Source organism: Artemia franciscana, chromosome 4 (genome assembly GCF_032884065.1).
Source record: "Artemia franciscana chromosome 4, ASM3288406v1, whole genome shotgun sequence".
NCBI classification, from domain to species: Eukaryota; Metazoa; Arthropoda; class Branchiopoda; order Anostraca; family Artemiidae; genus Artemia; species Artemia franciscana.
In genome coordinates, this window is record NC_088866.1 from 47,250,934 (window position 1) to 47,275,937 (window position 25,004).

The 25,004-nt window shown below is 34.3% G+C and overlaps 1 protein-coding gene across 2 annotated transcripts in view; it reads right to left on the reverse strand.

Annotated features, from left to right (window-relative positions):
* LOC136026511 (probable ATP-dependent RNA helicase pitchoune) overlaps window positions 1-25,004 on the reverse strand; it is a 45,358-nt gene continuing 20,354 nt past the window's right edge. Inside the window, exons 5-11 of one of the 2 annotated variants that reach the window (XM_065703142.1) lie at window positions 20,482-20,742; window positions 17,756-17,905; window positions 13,425-13,589; window positions 12,814-12,954; window positions 9,320-9,633; window positions 5,505-5,853; window positions 1-439 (exon numbers count right to left, since the gene is read on the reverse strand). In XM_065703142.1, the coding sequence (XP_065559214.1) occupies window positions 291-439; window positions 5,505-5,853; window positions 9,320-9,633; window positions 12,814-12,954; window positions 13,425-13,589; window positions 17,756-17,905; window positions 20,482-20,742 (1,529 nt within the window). In that variant the 3' untranslated portion in view covers window positions 1-290. The remainder of the gene's footprint in view (window positions 440-5,504; window positions 5,854-9,319; window positions 9,634-12,813; window positions 12,955-13,424; window positions 13,590-17,755; window positions 17,906-20,481; window positions 20,743-25,004) is intronic. The other variant, XM_065703143.1, reaches the window with a different exon arrangement.

A 25,004-nucleotide genomic window follows, 5' to 3' on the forward strand; every position in this document is an offset into this window, starting at 1 on the left:
TTTTTATTATAACCAACAGTTTGGCTATAATGTGACTTGAATATATGGTCTTTGCTAGGTAATGTTAGATTGAATTAGTCATTGCTTCCTTCAGATACCATTGTCCAGCTGCTTTTATCAACTAATGATGTTGATAATAATGATTATCAACTGTTTACACCATTCATGACAAGATAGTTCAAAGCATAATTTTGAATAAATTAGAAACAGCACTTGCATGACCTATGAAGGACCTTCACAGAGAATTTTTTTTCGGCCGTTTATTCTTAAAAAAAAATCGGATAAATAAATCACCTAGAAAACTGTCTATTTTTCTTATCTTTCCCTTCAACTTGTCGATACATTGAGGTTTTCTTGAATTTCTTTTCTTGTTTGTACTGTCCAAAACCACCACCTCCTTGACGTTTCCTTGGTCGAGCCCCTTTGCTACTGTGAACATCTATAATTTAAAATGAAACATTTATTAGTGCTGGAAAAAGACAGGTAGAATAGACTAAAAGGTGCTTTAACGAAGACCAAAAAACCTGATCTCAATTAACAGTGTTGCCAGATACCTGGTATTAGGTATAGCAGCGATAAAAGCGAAAATGCACCAAAGCATCATTTTTGAGCGAAATTATGCTAAAGGTAAAACTTTCATAAAAATTTGCTTTAGACACGTAGTGGATTGAAAAACTTCATGCAAAGTAATAAATAAAAAAGGTCAAATCAGGAAAAAGTGGTCTTAAAAATATTAACAGGAATTAGTAACCAGATTCAAGAAAGATAGACAAAATTGTGTACTTAAGCCCCCCAAAAGACAATGTATGCATAAACATAATATGTAAGTAACAGTCTAAACGGGGATAAATCCTTGTATTAGACAGTAAAAAAAAAAAAAAAAAAAAAAAAAAAAAAAAAAAAAAAACTTGATATTTCGATCACATAAACAATGACCTGTCTTCAGCAGATATTCGAAATCGACTATCTTTAAAATTCCTACCACATATACAAAACATAAATAAGAACATAAATTAAAAACATCATTTAATTTAATGAAACTTTTAAAAAAATTAAAATTTTTTTAGAATAATAAAATTCTCTTTCAATAAACCAATTTTTTTAGATATTTCACTATACAACAGATAAATTGTGGGGATGTACTTTTTAAAGACATCTGGAATCAGCATTTCATCCACAACATGCTTTTCCTCATAATAGAAAGCCCCAGGGACCAGCTCGAACAATATACCAAAGCATCCTCTTCGGAAAGCAGGCAAGTGTACCGTCCTCCTTACAACTTTTATCAGTCGCAGAAGCCAATTAGCCCTTCAAATTCAACTTCAAAACTTCTGTCCACAAACTACCTGACCGTGCTTATAAAAATTACAACGTTGAAAAATTCTCTCCCTCCTCACTCCATATCAGCGTCATTTGTCTTCTACCAAAAACTTAGTCTCATTTTTCAAATTTACATGTATATCGATGGGCCCTCTACCTTTATCTCAGATGAAGGGTAACACAAAATTTTCCGAAATAAAACGCATTTTTCTTTCTTTGTTTAGTCAACTAACGAGAATAAACAAGAAGCCGTCCAAACACTGAAACTGAAACATTTCTTTAGTGTCTAGGTACTTCTTATTCAGATTACCAAATGAAACTTATTTTTTCCATTGCCCATCCCCCCAGAATTAACTAGAACATCTAAAACATTTCTCCCGACTAAAGTAATTTTTCATAAGCTGCCTTAAATCCCCTATCACTCTGTAACAGAACCATACTCAATCAAAAATAAATCACTTGAACTAGTCAGTAATTTTTTAATGGCAAAAACTGAGAATAACGTTATTCGCAGCCCAAACAATACCCTAAAGAAGCCAATTAATTTTTTTACAGCTGAACAGCTTTCGTATCTCCTCAATTTCTGCTTCATAATGAAGGATTAACAATATTTTCGACTGAAAACCCTTTTCTTCAAACAAATTCTTCACTTGACCTAAGGTGTATCTGAAAAATTGTGAATATTGCTAAAAACACATTCTAGCCCCCCCCCAGATTTGGGAAAAGACCTTGTTACTTCTATGTGCTAAAATGGATATGGATAGATTAGTCAATGATTCCCCCAAGCAGCGAAATTAACGCTTACTCCTGTTTGATGAATGATTTCTTTTACTTTACTAAAAAAGCCCCCCTCCAACATTTTGTAGATTGGCGCCATCGATGTTGCCTGAAGTAAATAGTCGTAAATCTTCATGTATAATTTATTCATGATTAATTCCCTTCCGTACCACGTCCTTCTTCGCTGGCCTCCTTTAAAGACATCTTATCAAAATTTTGAAATAGCCATTTGTTGAAAATGGTCTAAAGGTCAGATTTCTTAAAAACGGTCAAACAACTGTGCCTCTAAGGATGACATACCATCCCTCTCCCCTGAGGCACGGGCTGTAAGTTAAGCACGTTTCCCAATCTTTATAAATAGTTAATTATTGCAAGTGGGAGGGGGAGGAGGACAAGTTTGATCCTGGGTCTCCGAGAACACTTGGGGCAACAAGACAAATTTCAGGGAGTGTTGAAGACTGTATTGAAAAGTGGTGAGAGGGCGACCACCAGCGCAATTTTGGTCTTGTGAATAGCACTATTAAATTTAATTGTGTTTGTCTGGTATATCACACAAGGATAAGACTTTCGGCAAAGCTCTTCTATCGGTCGAATCAAACGCTTGCTCATAATCTATAAAGCTGATAGGGTAAAAACCAATATTATTATATATTAAACATTCAGTTTAGTTTCACTAATTCTTCCCAGTCATCTTGACTTTTATTTTCCATCGATGCTTTCTAAAATGAAAGCACACTGTCCAAAAATACATGCAGTTTTCACTAAAACATAAATAACGCAGTAGGCTTTCGTAGGTTTATGGTTAGGGGAGGTGGATAGCAGAAAAACACCCCTCTGTAGCAATCCTTATTCCTCTTAAGTTAAATATTAGTATCTCTTACTTTATGTTTGATGTGCTTGCTCATTTTAATTTCTTTTCGTTTTTATTTATTCTTTGACGATAATTTATGGTCATTTGAACTAATTAGCATTGATTTTACAGAATTTCAGGAAAGGAGATATTAATCATTCGATTCTATTTTAATTTATCCAAACTAATAGGATAACTGCTTAATCATATAACTCCATTTTACAAAACAGAAAACAATAATTTATACTTTTATAATAATTTAAACAAGTTTTATCTGGATTTTTTTTTCGTACGTTGCGATTATACGTCACCATCACTCAACGACATCTTAATGTTAGACTTTTACTTAGGAACTCATTAATCATTATTATTTTACCTCTTTTTGATTCATTTATTTTTACTTTTGCCGCAACAATTTAACGTACACTAGGTGTTAACTCAGACAGGATTTTATTCCGCTTTCATATTTTATATTCGGCTAAGTTATTCCTAGGAAAAATACATATTTATTTCTGCCTCTGACACTTTTTTACAAAGAGATTTTAAAGTTTCAAAAACTGTACAAAGAGATTTTAAAGTTTCAAAAACCAGATATGTTAAAATAGGAAGCGACTATCAACGGTATAAATAATAGTGAATCCATTTAAATCTTGCATGATGAACAAACAAAACCTTGCTCACTAAATCCTACTATTTGTACGATAAAGCAGACATCACAGCTCCACATATGATTTTATGAATCTCATTTACTATCTATTTTTTTTTTATTTAAACTTAGCACCGATCATTCAATTAAAAACAAGTTTTAATCTTAACTACCCCTGAACTGTTTATAACCTTCTTCAAGGGCTTGACGCACGTAGTATTTTTGGGGAACTGATTTCAACAGAGCGGTACAAATACAATAACCTTTGCGCAAGATTTTCAAAATCAAACATCATGGATGATATGTTATATCATTAAAATATGTCAGTGAATTAAAATTTTTTTCATTATTGAATTATGACGTTAATTTATTATTAAATATCTAATTATTATTATTAACTGGTTCTTCTGATTTTACTGGTGAAGAGAAGGAAACGATGGAGGTTTTTTTAATAATCACGATGAAAATTGCCACCGTTTTTGTGATCAGCACCAAAAGCTGAAAAAAACTTTTTAAGACCAAATTGACGCTATTTTCTTTACAAATCAGTAGAGAAAAAGTTACATATGACCCTTTAATTCAAATTCCATTAATTTACGAAATAGTTTATCTGATGCCTATAATAGTGAAAATCAGTACCTTTTTTGACAGTAACTTTTTACCTTTTCCGTACCTTAACCTCTTTCGTTTAGCTGGCTTGATGAGTTGAAACTTTAACAGCATTTCTTTTAGGAGGGCAGGGTGGGTTTCAAATTTGAAGCCGCTGGGAAGGAGATATTTTTTTATTATTTAAAATATCGTATAGGATAGATAAGATATGGCAGCATATTTGAAAGCAAAAAAGTACGGCCATGAGCACAAAAAAGCACAAACCGTATGAACGGGCTTCAGCAATCTCTACTCTTCAAAATTCTTATTATAACGAAAACAGTAAAACGAAACACTATATTACTTAATAAAACAAGGATTTTCTCTTAATGCACATGATTTCTAGATCCGTCGTTATTCTACAGATAAAATGTGACGACGCACTATTTAAGACATTTAGAATTATCAACTCAGTTTTTCGAATATACCTTCTCTTAAAAGCCCCTAGCACCAGCTCAAGTCATGCACCATATCATCCTCATCTTTGCAAAGCGGGCAGTAAATTAATTAAAGACGCAAATGTATTCAACGCAAATTCCAAATGGTTCATTTCATTTGGTCATTTTGAGAGTCTTGAAAGGTGTTTTATGAAACATACATAGTGGAAATCGCTAGACAAGCACTTAGAAAGTTGGCAGAATTCTTGCATGGTCAATGCAAGATTGACCAATTCAAGTTGAAGGAATTCAGGCCTCAATGTGAAATATAGAAATTCAAAGTCTCCATTTCGATATCCTAATTTGCCTTCGACTGCCCCTTTTCACTTTTCCCCACGATTAAGATTTTTTACTTTTGTTCTTATTATTATTATTACTGTTTTTCTTATTATTATTCTCACTAGGCTCGTACTTGTAAAATTGGCAGAAGAGGGTTTAATGTTTGGACGAAAAATACCTTCTCAGCTCCTTCGACCAGGAAGTTTCCCGACTAGATTTGTGTCACTCAGAACATAAACCATATTTGAAAATTTCTATTTCTTAAGACTAACCATTGGCTAACTTCTTTTTTTCTATAATTGCTTTTGTCTAACTTATTGCACGGGATATTACCTTAAGCTCTATTTTTTTGCTGGTAATAGACTACTGTAGACTCTGCTTATTGGCACTAATTGCAAGGCAATTACCCCTAAGCTGCATATCCAACTATCTTTTATTTTCCATGACTCAAATCTGACAGTCTTTTTGGCAAGGAAACAAGAAATAGCCCTACTTAAAGCAGAGGTTCAATGTATTTGAGCAAGGGGGAAGACGGAAGAGAACTTACTTAAGTCAACAGCTGGTGGTACTTTAAAGCCAAATGAGTTAGCAACTTTAACTAAATCCAATGTGTTGACGTCATAGATGTGTTTCAAACTATGCGAATCGTAGGCTCTAATGTACGATTTGAATGCATCCTTGGCAGACATATGCAAAAAATAATTTTTGGTAATTAATTTCTCCAGTTGAGGTTGAATGTCAGCTATTTTTGACCAGGAAAAATCAAACTCATTCAATGGGACCCTTTCTTGCTTCAAGTAGCGGAGGAAACCAAGCTCTTCTGGTCGGAGGATAAGGAGAGCATGCCCTTTTCCACCTTGCCCACGGGCGGTTCGGCCAACACGGTGAATATATTCCTAGAAAAAAACTGTAAAGTTGCTTAAGTCTAATAGCCATTAAGAGTGAAAATTTTGAATAACAATATCACTACCCTAATGAGGAAAGATAGGGATGTCTTCTCACCTGACTTTAATTGCGAGAAAACACACAATTAATTGTAAAAAAGGCAATCGGCGTTATCTAAGTGCTGAAAACTCTAAAGAAATTCCAGGCACCGAGGGATAAACTCTCCTAACATTAAATCTAAGAGGTGTAGTTATTTCACATCGACATGAACTTGCAAATTCTTGGAGCTATTGAATGTAGCACAAAAATCAGTCCATTAATATAACATGCACATCCTGTTTGGCATTTTGCCAATCCTATTATGACAGCCTGACAAAGAAAAAAGTGATACAATACAGAAGAGATCAGTACAAATCATCTAAGGAGGTCCCGACTGTCTTACTCTTTTAACCAATAATCATTTGGACCTCAATCACTTTTAGTCTGCCGTAAGAAACTCCCCGGTATTTGGCCTAACCCCCGTCCCCTCTAGCCCATCTATAAGAACTTCCAATTCTTAGATCCCAACTCCCCAGAGAAGCAGAAGTGTACGTTCCAAAACTGAACCGGTTGACTCCAGGTCGTGACCTCCAGTGAACCAGCTCAGTTTTGGAGACTCCCTTGCAGCCAGCTCAGTTTGGAAGACTCCCTTGCAGCCGGCTCAGTTTTGGAGACTCCCTTGCAGCCGGCTCAGTTTGGAAGACTCCCTTGCAGCCGGCTCAGTTTGGAAGACTCCATTGCAGCCGGCTCAGTTTTGGAGACTCCCTTGCAGCCGGCTCAGTTTGGAAGACTCCCTTGCAGCCGGCTCAGTTTGGAAGACTCCCTTGCAGTCGGCTCAGTTTGGAAGACTCCCTTGCAGCATAATGACGTCTTACATTTTCCTTCTTTTTTTGCCACGTTTTACTTAACTCGCTGACTCTGTCTTCAAAATTTGAAATGTTTATTTCGATCCCTTCCTTTCATCCGATTTGGCTCAAAATTTATATACAAATTTGCTTTACCTAATATTTTAATATTCTGATATATCTGAATATCAAAAATATTTATTTATTCTTTATACAATTATTGCTTTATGTTTATCTTATTTCTATACATTCTCAAGGTAAGGCGCACATGGAAAGGAAAGTCTCCTCGATTATTGGTATGAATATCTCCCTTAAAATAATTGAAGAATAATTGCCTAAAATACACTTTTTCTATTCACCCCTCCCCCTCTCACATGAAAAATACTGTAGCCCTTATTCATCTGGAGGTTAGACTGTAACGGCATCCTTAAAAAGCTGACAGGTTCCGAATAAAACTACAAATAAGATACTTAACTTGCTTTTACTTTTTATTCTAGAAGACCTTTTAAAAGGTAGCAGAGGTTACAAGAAGGCGGCAGACAAATCCTTATCAAGGCAGCTAATGGCACAAATGCGAGGTAATCTGCTAACCGAGAGTTCAGAAGTTCACAAAATAGTGAACTTAATTGGCCAGAAAGAGAAAACTGATTAAAAAATAGAAATATTTGTTCTAAGCAGTTTTACTAGCCCCCCCCCCCCCCCAACAGGAAATAAGAATCAAACTGAGCATAGCAGATACAAAACTAAAAAAAACATGTGTTGGGTTTTTTTTTTGTCAATCAATGAACAAACTAAATGAATTCTGTACTTATCTGGTAGTAGTATTTCAACTATATGTAAAGGTGGTTCTGCTCTTCCATAACAAGATGTAGGGGGCTCTGCTAATGTTATGGCCGAAAAATTCTTTTTATCAGGCATACCATGTAATATCAACCGATGGCGTAAATCCTTTGCTCTTCACCATTACGTGAGATGTCACCTATTAAATAGCCTATTGCTGTACATCGCACATTTTTTTCTTTTCCTCAGTGTTAGTATACTTTTTACAACATAAATAATGTATTTTAATTTTTATAATTTTTTCTTCTCAGTATATCTGTAGACACTTGTGCAGTATATCTAAAAGTACGTAGAGTGCATGTGAAGAATATATCAGGGTATATTCATCAGGTGTATTACGTAAGCTGTATTACATCAAGGGTGCATTACGATCAGGGTATATTCATCTCTAGTAGTTAAATCACCAAGTTAAAGGAGTTATTAAGGTTTTATAGATATTGAAGTCAAGGCTGGGCACTTCATTATGTCTAACTTACGCTGGGTTTTATCTGATTATACTTGCCTTTCCCCCCAAACAAAAATAAACATCACATTAGCAGCTAATGAACATCAAAACAAGGTCTTAGACAATTAAATACTCTACTTGATGTACTGTTAATACTGAATGTAAAATTATTATTAATATTAGTCCATATTAAAATCAGTTAATTAAAATTAAACACTGAAAATATTATTGATAATCCGAAATATAATACAACAAAATACGGAGAATACAAAGAAAAGAAGAATAGGACAAATTATTCTCACGAAATATTGAAAATAACCGAAATTGATATATAAGATATAAAAAAATGAAGAAAAAGCGCAATGTGCGCAAAAGTGCTGCTTACTTACAGCACAACAGTACATAAATATAACGCAACAAATGCATCATAATAGACCTCAAACCTTTTTTTTTTTACTGGGGTTTGCCATGGATGGGTGGTTCAAGTATTGATCTTCCATTAATCATATACATTCAACGAGACAAATACATCATCTTCACAAATACAAAATCTTCCGGAAAAATACATTAAACGAGATGAGGAGTGAGGTTATAATGAACAACCCAATTGATAACTGGTATATCTCGATTTCTAGCAGCCAAATCAGTAAAGAAATTCTGTTTATATAATTGTCAAAACAATAGATATCTTTTTTTGATTGATCACATCTTCTTTTGAATTTGGACATCCGAATTCTTTCTTTTCCAGCTACGTAGGCATAAGAGTTTTGTCAATAATATACACTTGGACATGAGCAAAAAGAAAAAAAAAATCATCGGATGGGTGCTCTGATACCCTTGAATAGCTACATCATTATAAGTCATAAGGCTTCAATATTTTATTTTTCCCAGAGCTACCTCAACAGGTTTCAATGTTTTATTCTTTCTAAAAAGCTATTTCAAAATTGGGGGGCGGGGTTTATTTGATTAAAAATTCAAAGTTCTAGTGTCTCATTTAAGACTGAAAAGTGATCCAAGGACAAAAAGCCCCACGGCCACACCAAGTGTCAGTGATTCCATTGGTGGCTTTGAGAAACTTGGACATAGATGGTCGGCCCAGTGGCTCCCGTTCGCAGAGCAATTGGCCGCAAATCGTGAAACCTGGTCCAAAGAGGTCAAAAGGACCCTGGATGCCGGGCGAGAGGGAAACGCCTGACTACCACCACAACCACAAGTATATATTCAAGGATAAAAAATAAAAAAAATCACCCAGACTTAAAATTATCCACTACACACGAGTACCAAAGCAAAAAAAGAAGAAAAACATACTCTTGGATCATCGGGTGGGTCATATTGAACAATCCAATCCACAGCGGGGATATCTAGACCTCTAGCAGCCACATCAGTACACAGCAAAATTCCAGTTTCAGCATTACAAAATTGGAAGAACGTTGTTGTACGCTTCGTTTGCTTTTGCTTGCCATGAATACACATAACTGGCAAGTCAATATAATTAAAAAGTTCATGGTGATATTTTACAGAGAGGCATGAGCTGAAGAAAACCATCACTTTCTTCTTCCTGTTCTTCTTTAAGAATGAAAAAAGTAAAAGCAGTCGCTTTTCGGAAGGACACACTACATAGCCTGGAAGTAAATAAAACAAAGTTAGCAAATGACACCCTCCTTTATGGGCCCTGATCTCCTTTATAAGGCATACACCATTTGCGAGGATATGTACCAAGAACCTGTCGAATAATTTTTGCTTTCTATTGAAGAGTATACATCCAATCTTGATGGTGAATGTAAAAAAAAAAAAAAAAAAAAAACGTACAATACAAAGTGGCAGAAAAATAGCTACAACGAATTGATTTTTAAAAAGGTTTGCTCAAGGAAATGCCCCTTTCTTATTTATTTTGGTAAAAAAAAAAAAATCATAAAATACAGTGAGAAAAAATAGCTATAACGAATTGATTTTCAAAACGGCTTGCTCAAGGAAATGCCCCTTTCTTATTTATTTTGGTAATAAATAACATGCAATACAGTGAGAAAAAATAGCTATAACGAATTGATTTTCAAAACGGCTTGCTCAAGGAAATGCCCCTTTCTTATTTATTTTGGTAATAAAAAACATGCAATACAGTGAGAAAAAAATAGCTATAACGAATTTTCAAAACGGCTTGCTCAAGGAAATGCCCCTTTCTTATTTATTTTAGTGAAAAAAAAAAAAAAAAAAAACAACGTGCAATACAAAGTGGAAAAAAATAGCCTGAACGAATTAATTTTCAAAAAGGCTTGCTCAAGGAAATGTACCTTTGTTATTTATTTTAGTAATTATTTCAGTAAAAGATTTAAAAAACGTACAATACAGTGGCAAAAAATAGCTACAACGAAATGATTTTCAAAAAGGCTTGCTCAAGGAAATGCCCCTTTCTTATTTATTTTAGGAATTGAAAATAACTTGGTTTTTTTTTTGCCGTCACGAGAAAATTTCAAGAAACTCGGTGCTGACAGGTACCGAGACAGTTCCTTAAAACGTCAGAAATGTATCTCAAAGAAAAAAAATCCTGTAAGTTCACTGAAAAAGTAACTTAGCAGCAAACTATATTGAAGTTCTTCAAGGGTCCAACCCAAGATAGAGTATTTGCATTTTACTCCACTTCAAACTGACAGGTTTTTTAAGAAGTTTGGTCTGTTTTTAAGTGTGCTTCTCTTACTTACTTACATCAGTAACAATTTAAAAATGTTTTGCAAAAACAGGAAATTTCTATTACAGCTCAGCGTTGCTAATTCGTTCAGTATGCGTTGATTTTTGAATTAAAAAAAAGGAATAGTTTTAGGAAAAGTCAAAGTCATGGCCAATTGTAGAAAAAGCCAACACAGATCGTCCAAGTAAGTGGGCATCAAGTCAAAATTAATTTTACCCCTTTGATTGAATCAAAATATTGGAAATACTTTCTTGAAGAATTGGGAGAAACTATCCTATATTTTAAAGATAATTTAGCAACAAACTGCGATCAAACATCTGAGATGTACAAACCAAGATGAGCATTTTATAGGAATTTCATCTTTGTCAACGACTTTTAAAAATACAACAACGAATTACATAGAAAAATACACAATTACTTTATTATAAATATTATTTTATACATTAAAGTATATTAAGTACACAATTATACAAAAGGATTAATAAGCATAAACAACTGTACAAAGTTTTAGCATCTCTGTATAGAGGAGATTGTCTTATACTATAAAAACTTTAGAAGAGACCCACTTTACAAAGCTCAACCTAATAAGACTGGAGAGTTAAAACTATTTGTAGCTTCTCTGTTTTATTGTGAATTATTGTTCTTTTATCAAATACGGTTATAAATTCACATAACAGCTAAGTACGAAGTACAATATCTCTCAAAAATACCCACTTTCTATTTTTTTGCCAATATGTAGCCATATTTTTGGCCTACATCGATCTCTCAAATGGTTTCCTCTTTCCATTTTTGGTTTCTATTTTTTGCCAATATATTAGTAATTTTTATGCCGATATCGATCTTTCAAATGGTTTCCACTTTCCATTTGTGTTTTCCCTTTTTTGCCAATATATCGGCACATTTTTTGCCAATATCGATCCTTCAAATTGTTTCCACTTTCAATTTGTGATTTCCATTTGTTGCCAATACATCGGCAAATTTTTGGCCTACATCGAACTCTCAAATGGTTTCCACTTTCCATTTTTGCCAATATATCGGCAATTTTTTCGCCAATAGCAATCTTTCAAATGGTTTCCACTTTCAGTTTGTGATTTCCATTTTTTACAGATAAATATTGGCTCGTTCAAGATTATTTTTCATTACTTCATATGGAATTTTTTCGCAGTGAAATGGGTTTTCTATAAGCAAAACGACTACAATAAAAAGGTTGGAGTTGAGATAAATATTGGCTCTTTCAAGATTTATATAGTTAGAATTACCCTTTCTATCCGAGAAAAAACTAGCTCAGGGGCACCCGGAACTTTGAAGAACTTCTTTCTCTTTTTCCAATGATTACCAAATACGTGGCCGATAAGGCATTCACTCGAAGTTGGTAAGCCCAGAAAGTATTTCAACTTCATAGCGCAATAGAATTTTTAGAGGAAATAATTGTCAGAAACACCTCCCAGAACGATTCCTCCAACTCAAATTAACTAGGCTATGCCTTAGAGCAGTATAATCTGTGACGAAATCTATAAGAACCTTGGGAAGAGATACGGAACGCCCTAAAAAGAATTGCAGAGGACGAAAGACGTTTTTGCTATTAAAAAAAAAAAAAAAAAGAAAAAAAACGCAGAATATTACAAAATAATTTGAATTTGATAATTTGAAGCAAAAAGTCGACTTTCTAGTGACCTTTGAACGGACCATAGAAAACAGTAAAGTTTCATTTAGATCATATGGATAATTGTAAAGAAATCAATCAAATTGCAAGATATTCGCCAGAAAAAAGTTTGATGTAAAATTAATCAATTTAAATTCTTTGATTTCTTTTCTTTCTTTAAGACACATAAGTAAGAATTGGTTTAAATTTCTCTGATTTAATGATTAATTAATAAATTGATCAATGACTGATCAGATTGATTAAAACTTCAGAAGTCAAATTTAACCTCTTAAACTAATTAAACAAACAACCTCTTAAACAACTTAGTCAATTTATAATTTAGACCCATTTATAATTTGACATTGAAGCTTAAGTCAAATTTTGCTAAATCATGCCCTTTAATAAATTGTAAAGAAAACAGGAAAACAGTGCGGATAGTTTTAAGAAGTTAGAAAACGCACGGAAAGTGGTACAAACCTTGTTCTAGGCCTTCTACCGTTGCTTTGTCATGGTTATCATCGACGCCCACAAATATGGGTTCCTTTTTTAGAGCTAGCCGGGTTAATGCTTCGGTTTTTTCCGTTGAGGTAGCACTGAAAAGCATTGTCTGACGTCTTTCTGTAAACAAAAGCAGATAAGAAACATATTTTTCCTTATTGACTTGTAAAACTGGAAACAAGAACATTGTTTACAAAACAGATTTCGAAAAAATAGAAATAGGGTGCAGAAGAACCAAGGGGGCAAATAGAGAAAAAAGAGGAGGATATAGAGGAGTAAAGAGATAAAGAGAGAGGGAGAAACAAAAAGAGGAATAGAGAGGGACAAAGAGAAGAAGAAAAAGGGACAAAGAGAAGAAGAGAGGGAAGAAGAGTGGAAGAGAGGGAGACAAAGACGAAGAGAAAGGGAGAGGAAGAGAAAAGGTGAGCACAAAAGCAGGATAAAAAAGACTTGGTTATATGTAAAAAAAAAAAAAAAAGCAAATTAAATGGTAACCAAGAGTACCGTATTTACTCGTAACCAAATGGAAATGTAAGGGTAACCAAATGGCAACCTTAATTGTAACGGTAACTAAAAGAATTCGTACTTACTTGGAAGAAGATTAATAATTTGCTTCATCTCCTCTTCGAAACCAACTTCAAGAATTCTGTCAGCTTCATCAATAATCAGAGATTGCAAATTTTTAAACATAAAGTCTGGCGTGTTTTGGAGATGGTCCAGTAGTCGTCCAGGAGTAGCCACTAAAATGTTGACTCCTATAATCAAAATAAATTGATAATTTAAAAGTCAATCCGTAATCAAAAATAAAATGGGGGCCACGAATAATAACTAAACAAATTAAAGGACCTGGATTCTATAGAAATGTAGAATGAATTCAATAGAAATGAGACTCCAAACCAGGGATTTGCAGAGGAGTTTATTTGCATAACCCAACACCACCCAAACCCTATCCACGGGAGTCGAAGTTTCAAATACTGGATGAAAGGAAACTATTTTTTTCGTTTCCTAATATAGTATAAGTTTCGTATATATAATTTTATCTATTTTTGTATTTATGTTATATACAATAATTAGTTATTGCTGTTGTCAGGCCATTCTCTTGCCAGATATGATTTAAATCCATTGTAGGGTAGGAATCGCTCTCTGTCAGGAGTACAAACTGAACCACAAGCGCCCACCTTAGTCTACACCCTGTGTGATAGGCGTTTCCAAATAATGCTCAAGTTAAGAGAGTCCATCCTTTCCCCCAAAAGACACTGTTCACTATCCCCTCCACCTGCACCAGTCAGTATCATCACCCACCATAAAAATCAATTACTACCACGAAAAAGGAGGACGAACATTCATTCTAATTCTTTTACGTCTTTTATTGTCAGTAATTTTGACCATTAATTCGTAAAAAAAAAACAAGCGTCATTTAGTCTGGCTTCAATTACGAGTATAATCGCTGTTTTGGTAAAAAATTATTCTGATTCTAGACGGCAGGGGACACATCAGCCTTTCCTTCCTCTAACACTGCCAGTGCGTTCGCACATCCAATCCAACTTGTCAGTTTAACATTTATTTTATTTTCACTATGTGATTTTACACGATTTTTTTTTCCATTTTTGAATTTTTGATTACTAACGACATCACTTACTCTCAGTGTATAGTTGGCGTCATTGTCAAATTTACTTATGTTCAAAGATTTTCATTTTAAGCTTTAAATCTGACGTGCGTGGGATCAAGAAAATGTCTTCTTGTTTAGAATAGTATGGAGACGGTTTGCATAATCTCCTCTCGGAATGGAATGCAAGCTATAGGGTGTAGCAGCAGTTGAGTTCAAGCACTTGATCTCGTATCGCCAAACTGAGGTCAAGCCCATGACACCACTACGGGGCATAATTCTTTTTTATCAATTTTGTTCTTTTATCTACATTTACAGAGAGCCACGTGCTAGTTTATTTAACTTGGTTTAGAAATTAAGTATATTTGACTTTCCTTTTTTAAAGGTGTCTTCAAGTTTAAGGTATATGTTTGTTCTGGAACAAACGATTTTGTGACAAGCCTGAAGTCGCAAAATAATATAATTTTATTTTAATAATATAACTAATATAATATAATTATAGTGAACATTAACTAGTCATTGAAGTAAGTATTAACTAGTCACAGACCTATCCATCCACCAAGCCAGAATTATCATGTTACTTCTGAACCATCTAGAATTATTATGAACCTTCTTAGAAAGTTCTAAGTTTGATTAAAAAAAACTAATAAGAAATTTGACTTCTTTTCAACCAATTGTCAACGTACCTTTTTTATAAAAAAAAACCATGTACAACAGAGTTTCAAATTTAATCTGGTAGATAGATAAAACTGAACCTCAGCTATGGAATGATAACAAAATTTTTGCCTTTCTTTGTATATTAAAACCATGAATGAGCAGTCAAATAGCATACCAAATTTTGCAGAGGGATTATAAACCTTAAGGAAGATGTCTTGTCAAAATCGGTAAGTTAGGATAAGGTAGTAAAGTTATTTTCAGGGGTTTAACATCCACTCAGTTTCACCAAACATACTACCCGTCTTTAATACGTACCCGTCTACCCGATTCTTTAATATTGAAGCTGTAAAGCATAAGAAAAAAAATGTTGATAAGAATTTTCCATTTCCAAAAAAAAAACAATAGTTGAACTGAAGAAATTTAAAGAATCGAAGTCTCAAAAATTAAGACCAACTGAAAAACGAAACTTGGTTTTATGGATATTGGTGACTTTTATAACTTCAAACTAAATTTTACATTAAAATCTTCGTTTTTGAATTGAAAAACGAATTAAAAAAAAACTAAACTAAATAAAAATAAATCAATAAACGAAATCGATAAAAATCAATTTTTAGATAATTCAATATTTATTTTCGATAGTGGCTATCAAGCAAAACTTTGTGCTCGTTTAGGCAGAGGGCTGAAACTGCCTTCCCATGGTTATCATAGCCGCTAAATTATACCATGACATTGTTACAAGATTATACCTCGTATTTGTTAGGAATAAGATAGTATTAGATCCTTTTAACACAGTACCTTTTTCAAACTTTAGCTTTTTGCAATTACATTAACAATTGACCTGTCACTCTTTACTTACTTATACAAACATTCATTTCTTTACTGTTACTGAGAAAATCACTGAGCAAGCGACCTGAGTGATAACAGGTATATTATATTATATTATATTATATATATATATATATATATATATATATATATATATATATATATATATATATATATATATATATATATATATATATATATATATATATATATATATATATATATATATATATATATATATATGTATATACATGAACTTTGATTGTTTGCCCTCCTTGTTGAATGAAAAACGCCGAAGAGCTCCCGCAAATAGAGCAGGCGCAGGACTGTTATATCCCCGACCCGTTTTCTATAAATTAGTTATTAAGTTCTTTAAAAAAAAAACATACTCAATAGTTTTATTGGTAAACTTCTAAATTAAAAAATCCCTGAATTTACAAAACTAATTAGTAGAATTTATGCTGATTTTAAACTTCAATTTTTATTTTTATTTACTGTTGACCCCGTTAAATTGGACGAATCTTCTTTAAGATGGATTAAAATAACTGTATTATACAAAGGCTTTTCGAATAAAAAATTATAACTGTAACTGACAATTTGAAAAACTTACAATATTCAGTTAAATGTCCTAGCAGTCCAACATTTTATCTAAGACAAGCAAATCCGGGACATTTTGGCAACTTTCCCAGACACAAAAAATAACTCAAACTTTTTTACATGCAGACCAATGGTCCGCGTAGGCAGGCACCGCTTCTCTCCCTTCGGTTTGTAGTGCTAGACGTGGTTGACGGCAAATTATCCAAGGCTTCCCTTGATTTATCCCCTAGTATTTCAAGATACCCATTTGGAGCTGGGTTGACTCTGGCTGAGCACAAGGCCCATTCACAATGAGAATCAATTAATGTCAGATTTAGGTAGCAATCCTTAAATTCAGTATCATCCCATTTTTTTTTGGGCATAAGGTCACCACTAAAAGATCTATCTCACATGGATCCTTGAGACGTCAGCGACGGGCAACGTGATCTTTAGTAATAGTCAATTTTGTACAGGATTTTTTTTTAAATACTAAAAACAAGGAGCAGTCAATTTTAAATTTGACAATAAAAAATAATTCACTAATATTTCGACGGATGAGAATTTTGTAATATTCCCAAGGTTGACTTGACAGTTAAACAAGGAACGACAGCCTCAGCGTTAGAACCTGAGTCCTGAATGTAACAGGAACTACGAATTACCAGCAGTACGAAGTACTTGAATGCAATCAAACCAGCTTACCAGCAGTACGAAGTACTTGAATGCAATCAAACCAGCTTACCAGCTACCAGCTTACCCGCAGTACGAAGTACTTGAATGCAATCAAACCAGCTCACCAGCTTACCAGCTACGAAGTACTTGAATGCAATCAAACCAGCTTACCAGCTACCAGCTTACCAGCTACGAAGTACTTGAATGCAATCAAATACGCCTAGCGGTCTTGAGACGTAAACGTATGACGTTTGAGACGTAAACAGAGTGCAACATGATCTCTAATCGATATGACTTGATATAAGATTCTACAAGCATCACAGCTGATTTCTTAGTCTTCCCGAGACTGAAATGACAGCTAAAGAAGGAATTACAACTTCAGCTGTAGAATTGCTTCAGGAATTCAGCTGTTCTGGAGTTCAGGAATTCAACAGCTTCAGGAATTCAGCGGTAGAACCTGTATGTAACAGGAACTATGAAGTACCTACAGAAGACTTGAAAACCAATCAGATACACCTGGTGGTCTTTTTCTCAGCAACATAAAATAATCGCTTCAAACCTAGTTTAAACATATAAATAATCACAAACCTTTCCCAAGTTTTTGGGATTCAGATGCTCTATTAGCTCCGCCCATAATAAGGCCATATGTATGATTATGATGACTCATTAACTCCTTTAGTACACCAAATGACTGCATAGCCAATTCGCGGGTTGGAGATATTATAATGACACCGGTGCCTAAAAAAGAGCAGTACATGAATTATAAAAGAACTCAAATGATACAAAACAAAGCACTGCGTCTCATAGGAGAATTTCAAAACTGTCAGAATACTGCGGAGTGTTTTAGAAAGAATGATATTTTGAACATAGGCAAGCTACGTGATTACCAGCTAGCGATTATTTTTTTTCAAAGTGCAAATAAGGTAAGCCCTGAGTACTTTTATGATTTTTTTATAACTAACTCGTTTTATCGCCCTTCCCGGAATTCGGAGGATTTGACTCATGAGAGAAGAAATACAACGAGAGCAGGATTTGTTCTCAGGAATATAGATGTCAGCGTCTGGAATGACCTTCCAGAATCGGTCAGAGCGGCAGTAAGTCTGGCATCATTCAAGGCAATGGTTAAGTTCCATTTTTTAAAAAGGAATGAAGTGTGATAAGAGGAAAGGGTATTTATTTATTTAGTATTTAATATTAATTATTTTGTTTTTTTACCCCCCCCCAGGATTTTTTTTCTTATTTTTTTGTGGGTGGGGGAAAGAAATGAATAAATGATTTAGCAGATTCATGGTGGTTAGAATTGCGGCCACAGTCAGGACTCTTATGTCTTAAGAGTGGCTGTTAATGGTAAATTGTTTGTTTAATTTATATGTTTTGGATGAAAATAAAAAAATGTCCTATGTCTATGACATATTACAACGACACTAGTAAGAGAGAATTCAAAGAGTGCAAGGAAAAGATAATAAGAAAAAGAGAGTGAAACCTAAATATTTAAAGAAAAAGAAAAATTTTCAGGCATTGAAGGGACATGGGGCGTCATTCAATGTTTCAATTGCTAGGTCTTTTTTTTACAAGGACAGGTGGAAAGCATGTTGCCCAACTTTAAAGAGGCAAGAATAGAACCACCTGGCCCAAAATACTTATTCCCATGACCAGGATTCTAATGTAGATGTCCAGTGCCACAACGTGGGATCCTAACGACTCAACAACTACGACGTAGTGATACTTAAAACGTATAATAAACTGTTCTAATAGCTCGGCCACTGTGAATGTAGTGAAATGCAAATTTAATTCCGATAGTGGAAAAAGGCTTCAATAAGGATGAAACTTTAATGATTCTAGCCAGAAATCTCAACCCCCCGCTCAAATCCTTGACTTTCTCAAATCTATGAGTATTTCTTGTTTGAACCACCAAATTTATTTGTTTTTTATTATTGCCTATCCCTAGAAGAAAACATCTCGCGTACGTGCCTGAGTGTAAGCCAAGTATGGTGCAAATTTGGCTTACTGTAATGAAGTATGTGTTTCAGCCTTCAGGCTGTGAGATCCTACACGAGAAGAAATGTCAGCAGCGAAGTTAAATAAAAAACCTTGCAGCATTCATTCAGTGTGGAATTGGATTTCGATCGTGCTGCTTCTCAGACGGCAAGGTTAAGACCGGGGCGGTAAGCTGTATCGTTCCATATCAGTTTATTCTTATTATCATCTTATCTGTATTATGAAATATCAGTTTAATAATAAATTATAGGCTTTGTCTACTACCTTTGGTGATTGAATGATGAATATGGAGGGCTAGACACCCACTTGGCCGTCCCTGGTCTGTTAGGACCAGGAGCTACTTTAATATGGTAGCAATCAATTGGCTAAGGGATACTTTCAGTTTTAAGTTTGATAACCTAGAGGAGTGGCTTTATACTAAGGGGAAGTGTTCAAAGCCGGAAAACCCGGTGTGTATTCATGTGCCCACGTTGTTCTCAAAGGAAAGTTATTATTGAGGTACATATATCTTGAGAAATACATTGTTTAACGAAGAAATTGCATTGCACTATTACTTCCAGCTCAAGAACTTGCGTAAGTGTATATTTACTACCATTTAATGGTAGTATATATTAAATGGTACCATTTAAACCCTTTAGAAGTTGGGTAATTGAGTAATAAATACGGGGCTGTGATACAACAATCTTGAATCGCATGCTGTAAATACAAATCTTACTATTTAAGGGAGAATCATGGATTTAGTCATGAAGGCCATTACATTACCTTATTCAACAAATGTAACGTTTAAACTTTTTTTCTAGACTCCTATGTTCATAATAATCAAAAGAATATAAAAATTCTAGTTTTTTTTTGTATTCCTAAAAACAATTAATTAACCAGATCTTCAAAGCATCAATTGTTTTAGTGCGCTAAAAAAAAAAAAAAAAAAAAAAACAATCATTAAAAAACGCCAAACGGAACACACCCAATATCACCATTATAAAAACTCACCATTTCTAGGCATGAACTTCAGTTTGTAAATCAGTTCCACTGCAGGTATTAAAAAGGCCAAAGTTTTCCCTGAACCTGTTTTGGCTTTGCCTACCAAATCACAGGCTTCTAACATATAATGATTAACAAACTCACATTAACCCATCGTCTATAATTAACTCACCATTTCTAGGCATAAACTTCAGTTTGTAAATCAGTTCCACTGCAGGCATTAAAAAGGCCAAAGTTTTCCCTGAGCCTGTTTTAGCCTTGCCCACCAAATCACGGCCTTCTAACATATAATAATTAACAAACTCACATTAACCAATCGTCTATAATTAACTCACCATTTCTAGGCATAAACTTCAGTTTGTAAATCAGTTCCACTGCAGGTATCAAAAAGGCCAAAGTTTTCCCTGAACCTGTTTTAGCCTTGCCCACCAAATCACGACCTTCTAACAGATGAGGAATGGACTTAGCTTGAATTTCGGTCATCTGGTTGAAACCCATATCTTCAATTGCTTTCAAAGTTGGTTCAGAAATCTTGTCCGACAGGGAAGAAAAACTGCGATCTGATAATATACTGACGCCAGTGCTTGTGCCAGGTACTAGAAAAAGTAACAAATAGCTATTTAATCTTCGGGTCTAAATTCAGAACTTTAGGGATATTCTTCGATTTTTTAATTAATATCACTTTTTTAGCTTACTTTACTAATTGTTTAGCTAGCTTTAGCTCGTTTGTTAATTCAGCTAAGGTGTCCCTAAAAGGATCTTACTTTGGCATCAATAATAGGGCTAAATATGTTGAAGCATTCAGCAATACGGACAGTTAGCTATAAAACTAAACAAACATTTTTAAAATTGATGAAGAACCTGGACAGAAATAAAAAAAAATTGACACAAAAGAAACACCAATTTATTTTTCAAGTATAGAACAGACTCTAGTGGCTAATTTGCCACTCTAAAATGAACAAACTTTTTAATATTTCAAATATGAACCCAAAAATTAAGAAATATAGATTTAGGTTCAAAATTAAAAAACCCTATTCAAAAATTGCTCTAAAAGGAAAATCAAAGTTTTGCAGTTGAAAATTTTCGATAAATTAAAAACTGGACAACGAAAAAGAAAAAAAAGAAAAAGGGAATAAAGACGATACTCAAGAGACACATATTCAGAACTTCAATAACTTCAATTTTATTTTTACTGGCAGTTTCTTTCCTCATTCACCGTAAATAAACTCCTTTGTTTATTACTACTACTACTAACTCACCGTAGCACCAAGCCGCCTTAGTCCCTCACAGCTAAGCACACTCCACCTCCAACCCAATCTATTTAACGCCTCCCTCTTTACACCCTCTCAGGATATTCCCATTTCCTTTAAATCTTAATTTATGGCATCATCCCACCCCAGACGAGGACGACCTACTTTCCGTATAGCCCCAGACGGTTGGCCAAAAAGGACAATCTTCGGCAATATGTCATCCTTCATCTGCAGAACGTGGCCTAGCCATCTCAACCTTTCTCTCATTATAGCCCTAGACAGTGGGATAGAACTTCATTTTTCGCATTGCCTGCTGTTTGAAATACGATCAGTAAAAGTAATTTTCAAAAGACAAAAAAAAACCTTAGAATTCATCTTGCAGGATACTAAAGTTAAAATCGTCAAAATTTGAGTGGCCACTGAGCGCACCCTCCTACACTACATACTTCCTCCATTGAGGCAACAACTTCCTTTAAAAAATTTTTCTCAGTCTCTTCGCCCCCATTCACAATTATCCAGCTTCTCGTTTTAACCCCAGGAGGATGCCACCAAGTTCAGTTCTTGAGAGCCTACCGTCCTTAGCAGAAGGCATAACCAGGATCAGAGTCTCAATCATTAATCATTTTTCGTTTTTATTTTTACAACTATTTTTAGGTAAAAAAAAAAAAAAAAAACTAGACAAAAGAGGAAAATCAAGTTTTCCAGTTTATTTTTTTTTTTTGTGGGGATAAGTTACAAAACAGACAAAAAGGTCAAATAAAGACAGAGATTTAAAATGTCCAATACGAGAGATTTCAAATGTAAACGGTATCTGCAGAGTTCTTGCACTATCTACTCCCTGAGCCAGTGAGAACCCTGAACAACAGAACTCAACACATGTAGATATAAATATGGCAAATTTTCGCCAGCTACATACAAAATGATTGGTCTGGGAGTCGGAGTTTTGGAAACATATTAAACGCACCCACAATCTCCTACTAAAATCGATGCGTAACACTCTTCTCATTATTGACGTTAATTAAACCAGATTTCCGGGCATAAATGAAAAAAGATATTGACGAGGCAATCTTGTTTCTGAGGAATATCAAATAAATGTGATACCTCCCAAGTATTATAGCTCGGAGTCAGAACAATCATATTTAATATTCCAGGATTCACAGTTTGGAGTTTGAATCATAGTCGATTATAGCTCATAACCGACTTCAAGCCCTGGTCTTAAAGGCCTCAGTCCTATACTATCAAACTTGCAAAACGCAAATTTTGCGTTTTGCCCACAATGCCGTGCATAACCCCCTTAGTACTTCTCTTTTACCTAGTGATCATTTACCTCCCCCCCCACCCCGAACTCGCCCTCCACGTTTTGCTTCAAGAAAAATCCCCCCTCTTGCCGCAATAAGTTTCCACTGAAAGATATAGAAGAACATTCGTCCCTTACATAGTTCAAATTTTAGATCAATATCCCCCCCCCTTCTCACTCAACTTTTATCTTAGAGTTTTAGTGTTTATTTTTCAATTGCGTACTTTGTAATGCTTGCTAGATAAACATTTGTTTAATTTTGTTTTCCCCTGTTTTAACTTTACGAGTTTTTATCGATTGACTTTTTATTGATTGTAAATCTACAATTTTGTACTGACACTAAAGTGCGAATTCGGCCCTTTTTGGGCTTGTGATAGCCGTTTTTTTTAAATAAAATCTTATCTTATCAAACAAAAACCTTCGAAACAACGCAACTTTGATTTATACATATCTAACTTTCTAAGGTTCTTCATAACCACAGCCCACTGTGCAAAAAGTGAGGTAGCTAATGCTACCTCAATATTTAGACCTGGTATTTTACCAGACCAGACCAGGTTACCAGACCAGGTCTGGTAACAATGCTACTTTCCAGTTTTCATGACCTGGTGAAATTTGTCGATAGGTTTTGTCTAAAAACACCATTTTTACATACAAAAATACTTGTGCTGCTGTAGAGTTAGCAGCTTTTGGAATTCTATCGAATTCTGTTCGAAGCTTTGGAAATTTTTCGATTCTGAATCGAAGCTTTGGAAATTTTTCCATACCTGGCCACAGCCTATTAACAACTTAATCAACATGCCAAGTTTTACTAAATGTTTATCCCTAGATAAAATAAATATCCCTAGTTGTGACTCCAACTCTTTGCCTTGCATTGTAAATTCCTTGAAAAAAAGAATTGTGCCTATCTTACACATAATACTACCATTAGAACAGATCTGATTTGGTTTTTAAAATAACTGAAAAGAGAGCAGGACAAAAACAAAGGATGTCAGGTCTGACATCGAAAAATTCATAAACAATTGACAAGGTAAAAACTATTCCAGGTAAAAACAAGGTATAAATATAATTGAAGAGAGAGCAGGACAAACACAAAAATGCCAGGTCTGACATCGAAAAATGCATACACAATTGACAAGGTAAAAACTATTCCATGTAAAAACAAGGTACAAATATAATTGAAGAGAGAGCAGGACTAACACAAAAATGCCAGGTCTGACATCGAAAAATTCATACACAATTGACAAGGTAAAAACTATTCCAGGTAAAAACAAGATACAAATATAATTGAAGAGAGAGCAGGACAAACACAAAAATGCCAGGTCTGACATCGAAAAATGCATGCACAATTGACAAGGTAAAAACTATTCCAGGTAAAAACAAGGTACAAATATAATTGAAGAGAGAGCAGGACTAACACAAAAATGCCAGGTCTGACATCGAAAAATTCATATACAATTGACAAGGTAAAAACTATTCCAGGTAAAAACAAGGTATAAATATAATTGAAGAGAGAGCAGGACAAACACAAAAATGCCAGGTCTGACATCGAAAAATTCATACACAATTGACAAGGTAAAAACTAGTCCAGGTAAAAACAAGATATAAATATAATTGAAGAGAGCAGGAAAAACACAAAAAATGCCAGGTCTCACATCGAAAAATTCATGCACAATTGACAAGGTAAAAACTATTCCAGGTAAAAACAAGGTACAAATATAATTGAAAAGAGATTAGGACTAACACAAAAATGCCAGGTCTGACATCGAAAAATTCATATACAATTGACAAGGTAAAAACTATTCCAGGTAAAAACAAGGTATAAATATAATTGAAGAGAGAGCAGGACAAACACAAAAATGCCTTATCTCACATCGAAAAATTCATGCACAATTGACAAGGTAAAAACTATTCCAGGCAAAAACAAGGTACAAATATAGTTGAAGAGAGAGCAGGACTAACACAAAAATGCCAGGTCTGACATCGAAAAATTCATGCACAATTGACAAGGTAAAAACTATTCCAGGTAAAAACAAGGTACAAATATAATTGAAGAGAGAGCAGGACTAACACAAAAATGCCAGGTCTGACATCGAAAAATTCATATACAATTGACAAGGTAAAACTAGTCCAGGTAAAAACAAGATATAAATATAATTAAAGAGAGAGCAGGAAAAACACAAAAATGTCAGGTCTGACATCAAAAAATTCATACACAATTGACAAGGTAAAAACTATTCCAGGTAAAAACAAGGTACAAATATAATTGAAGAGAGAGCAGGACTAACACAAAAATGCCAGGTCTGACATCGAA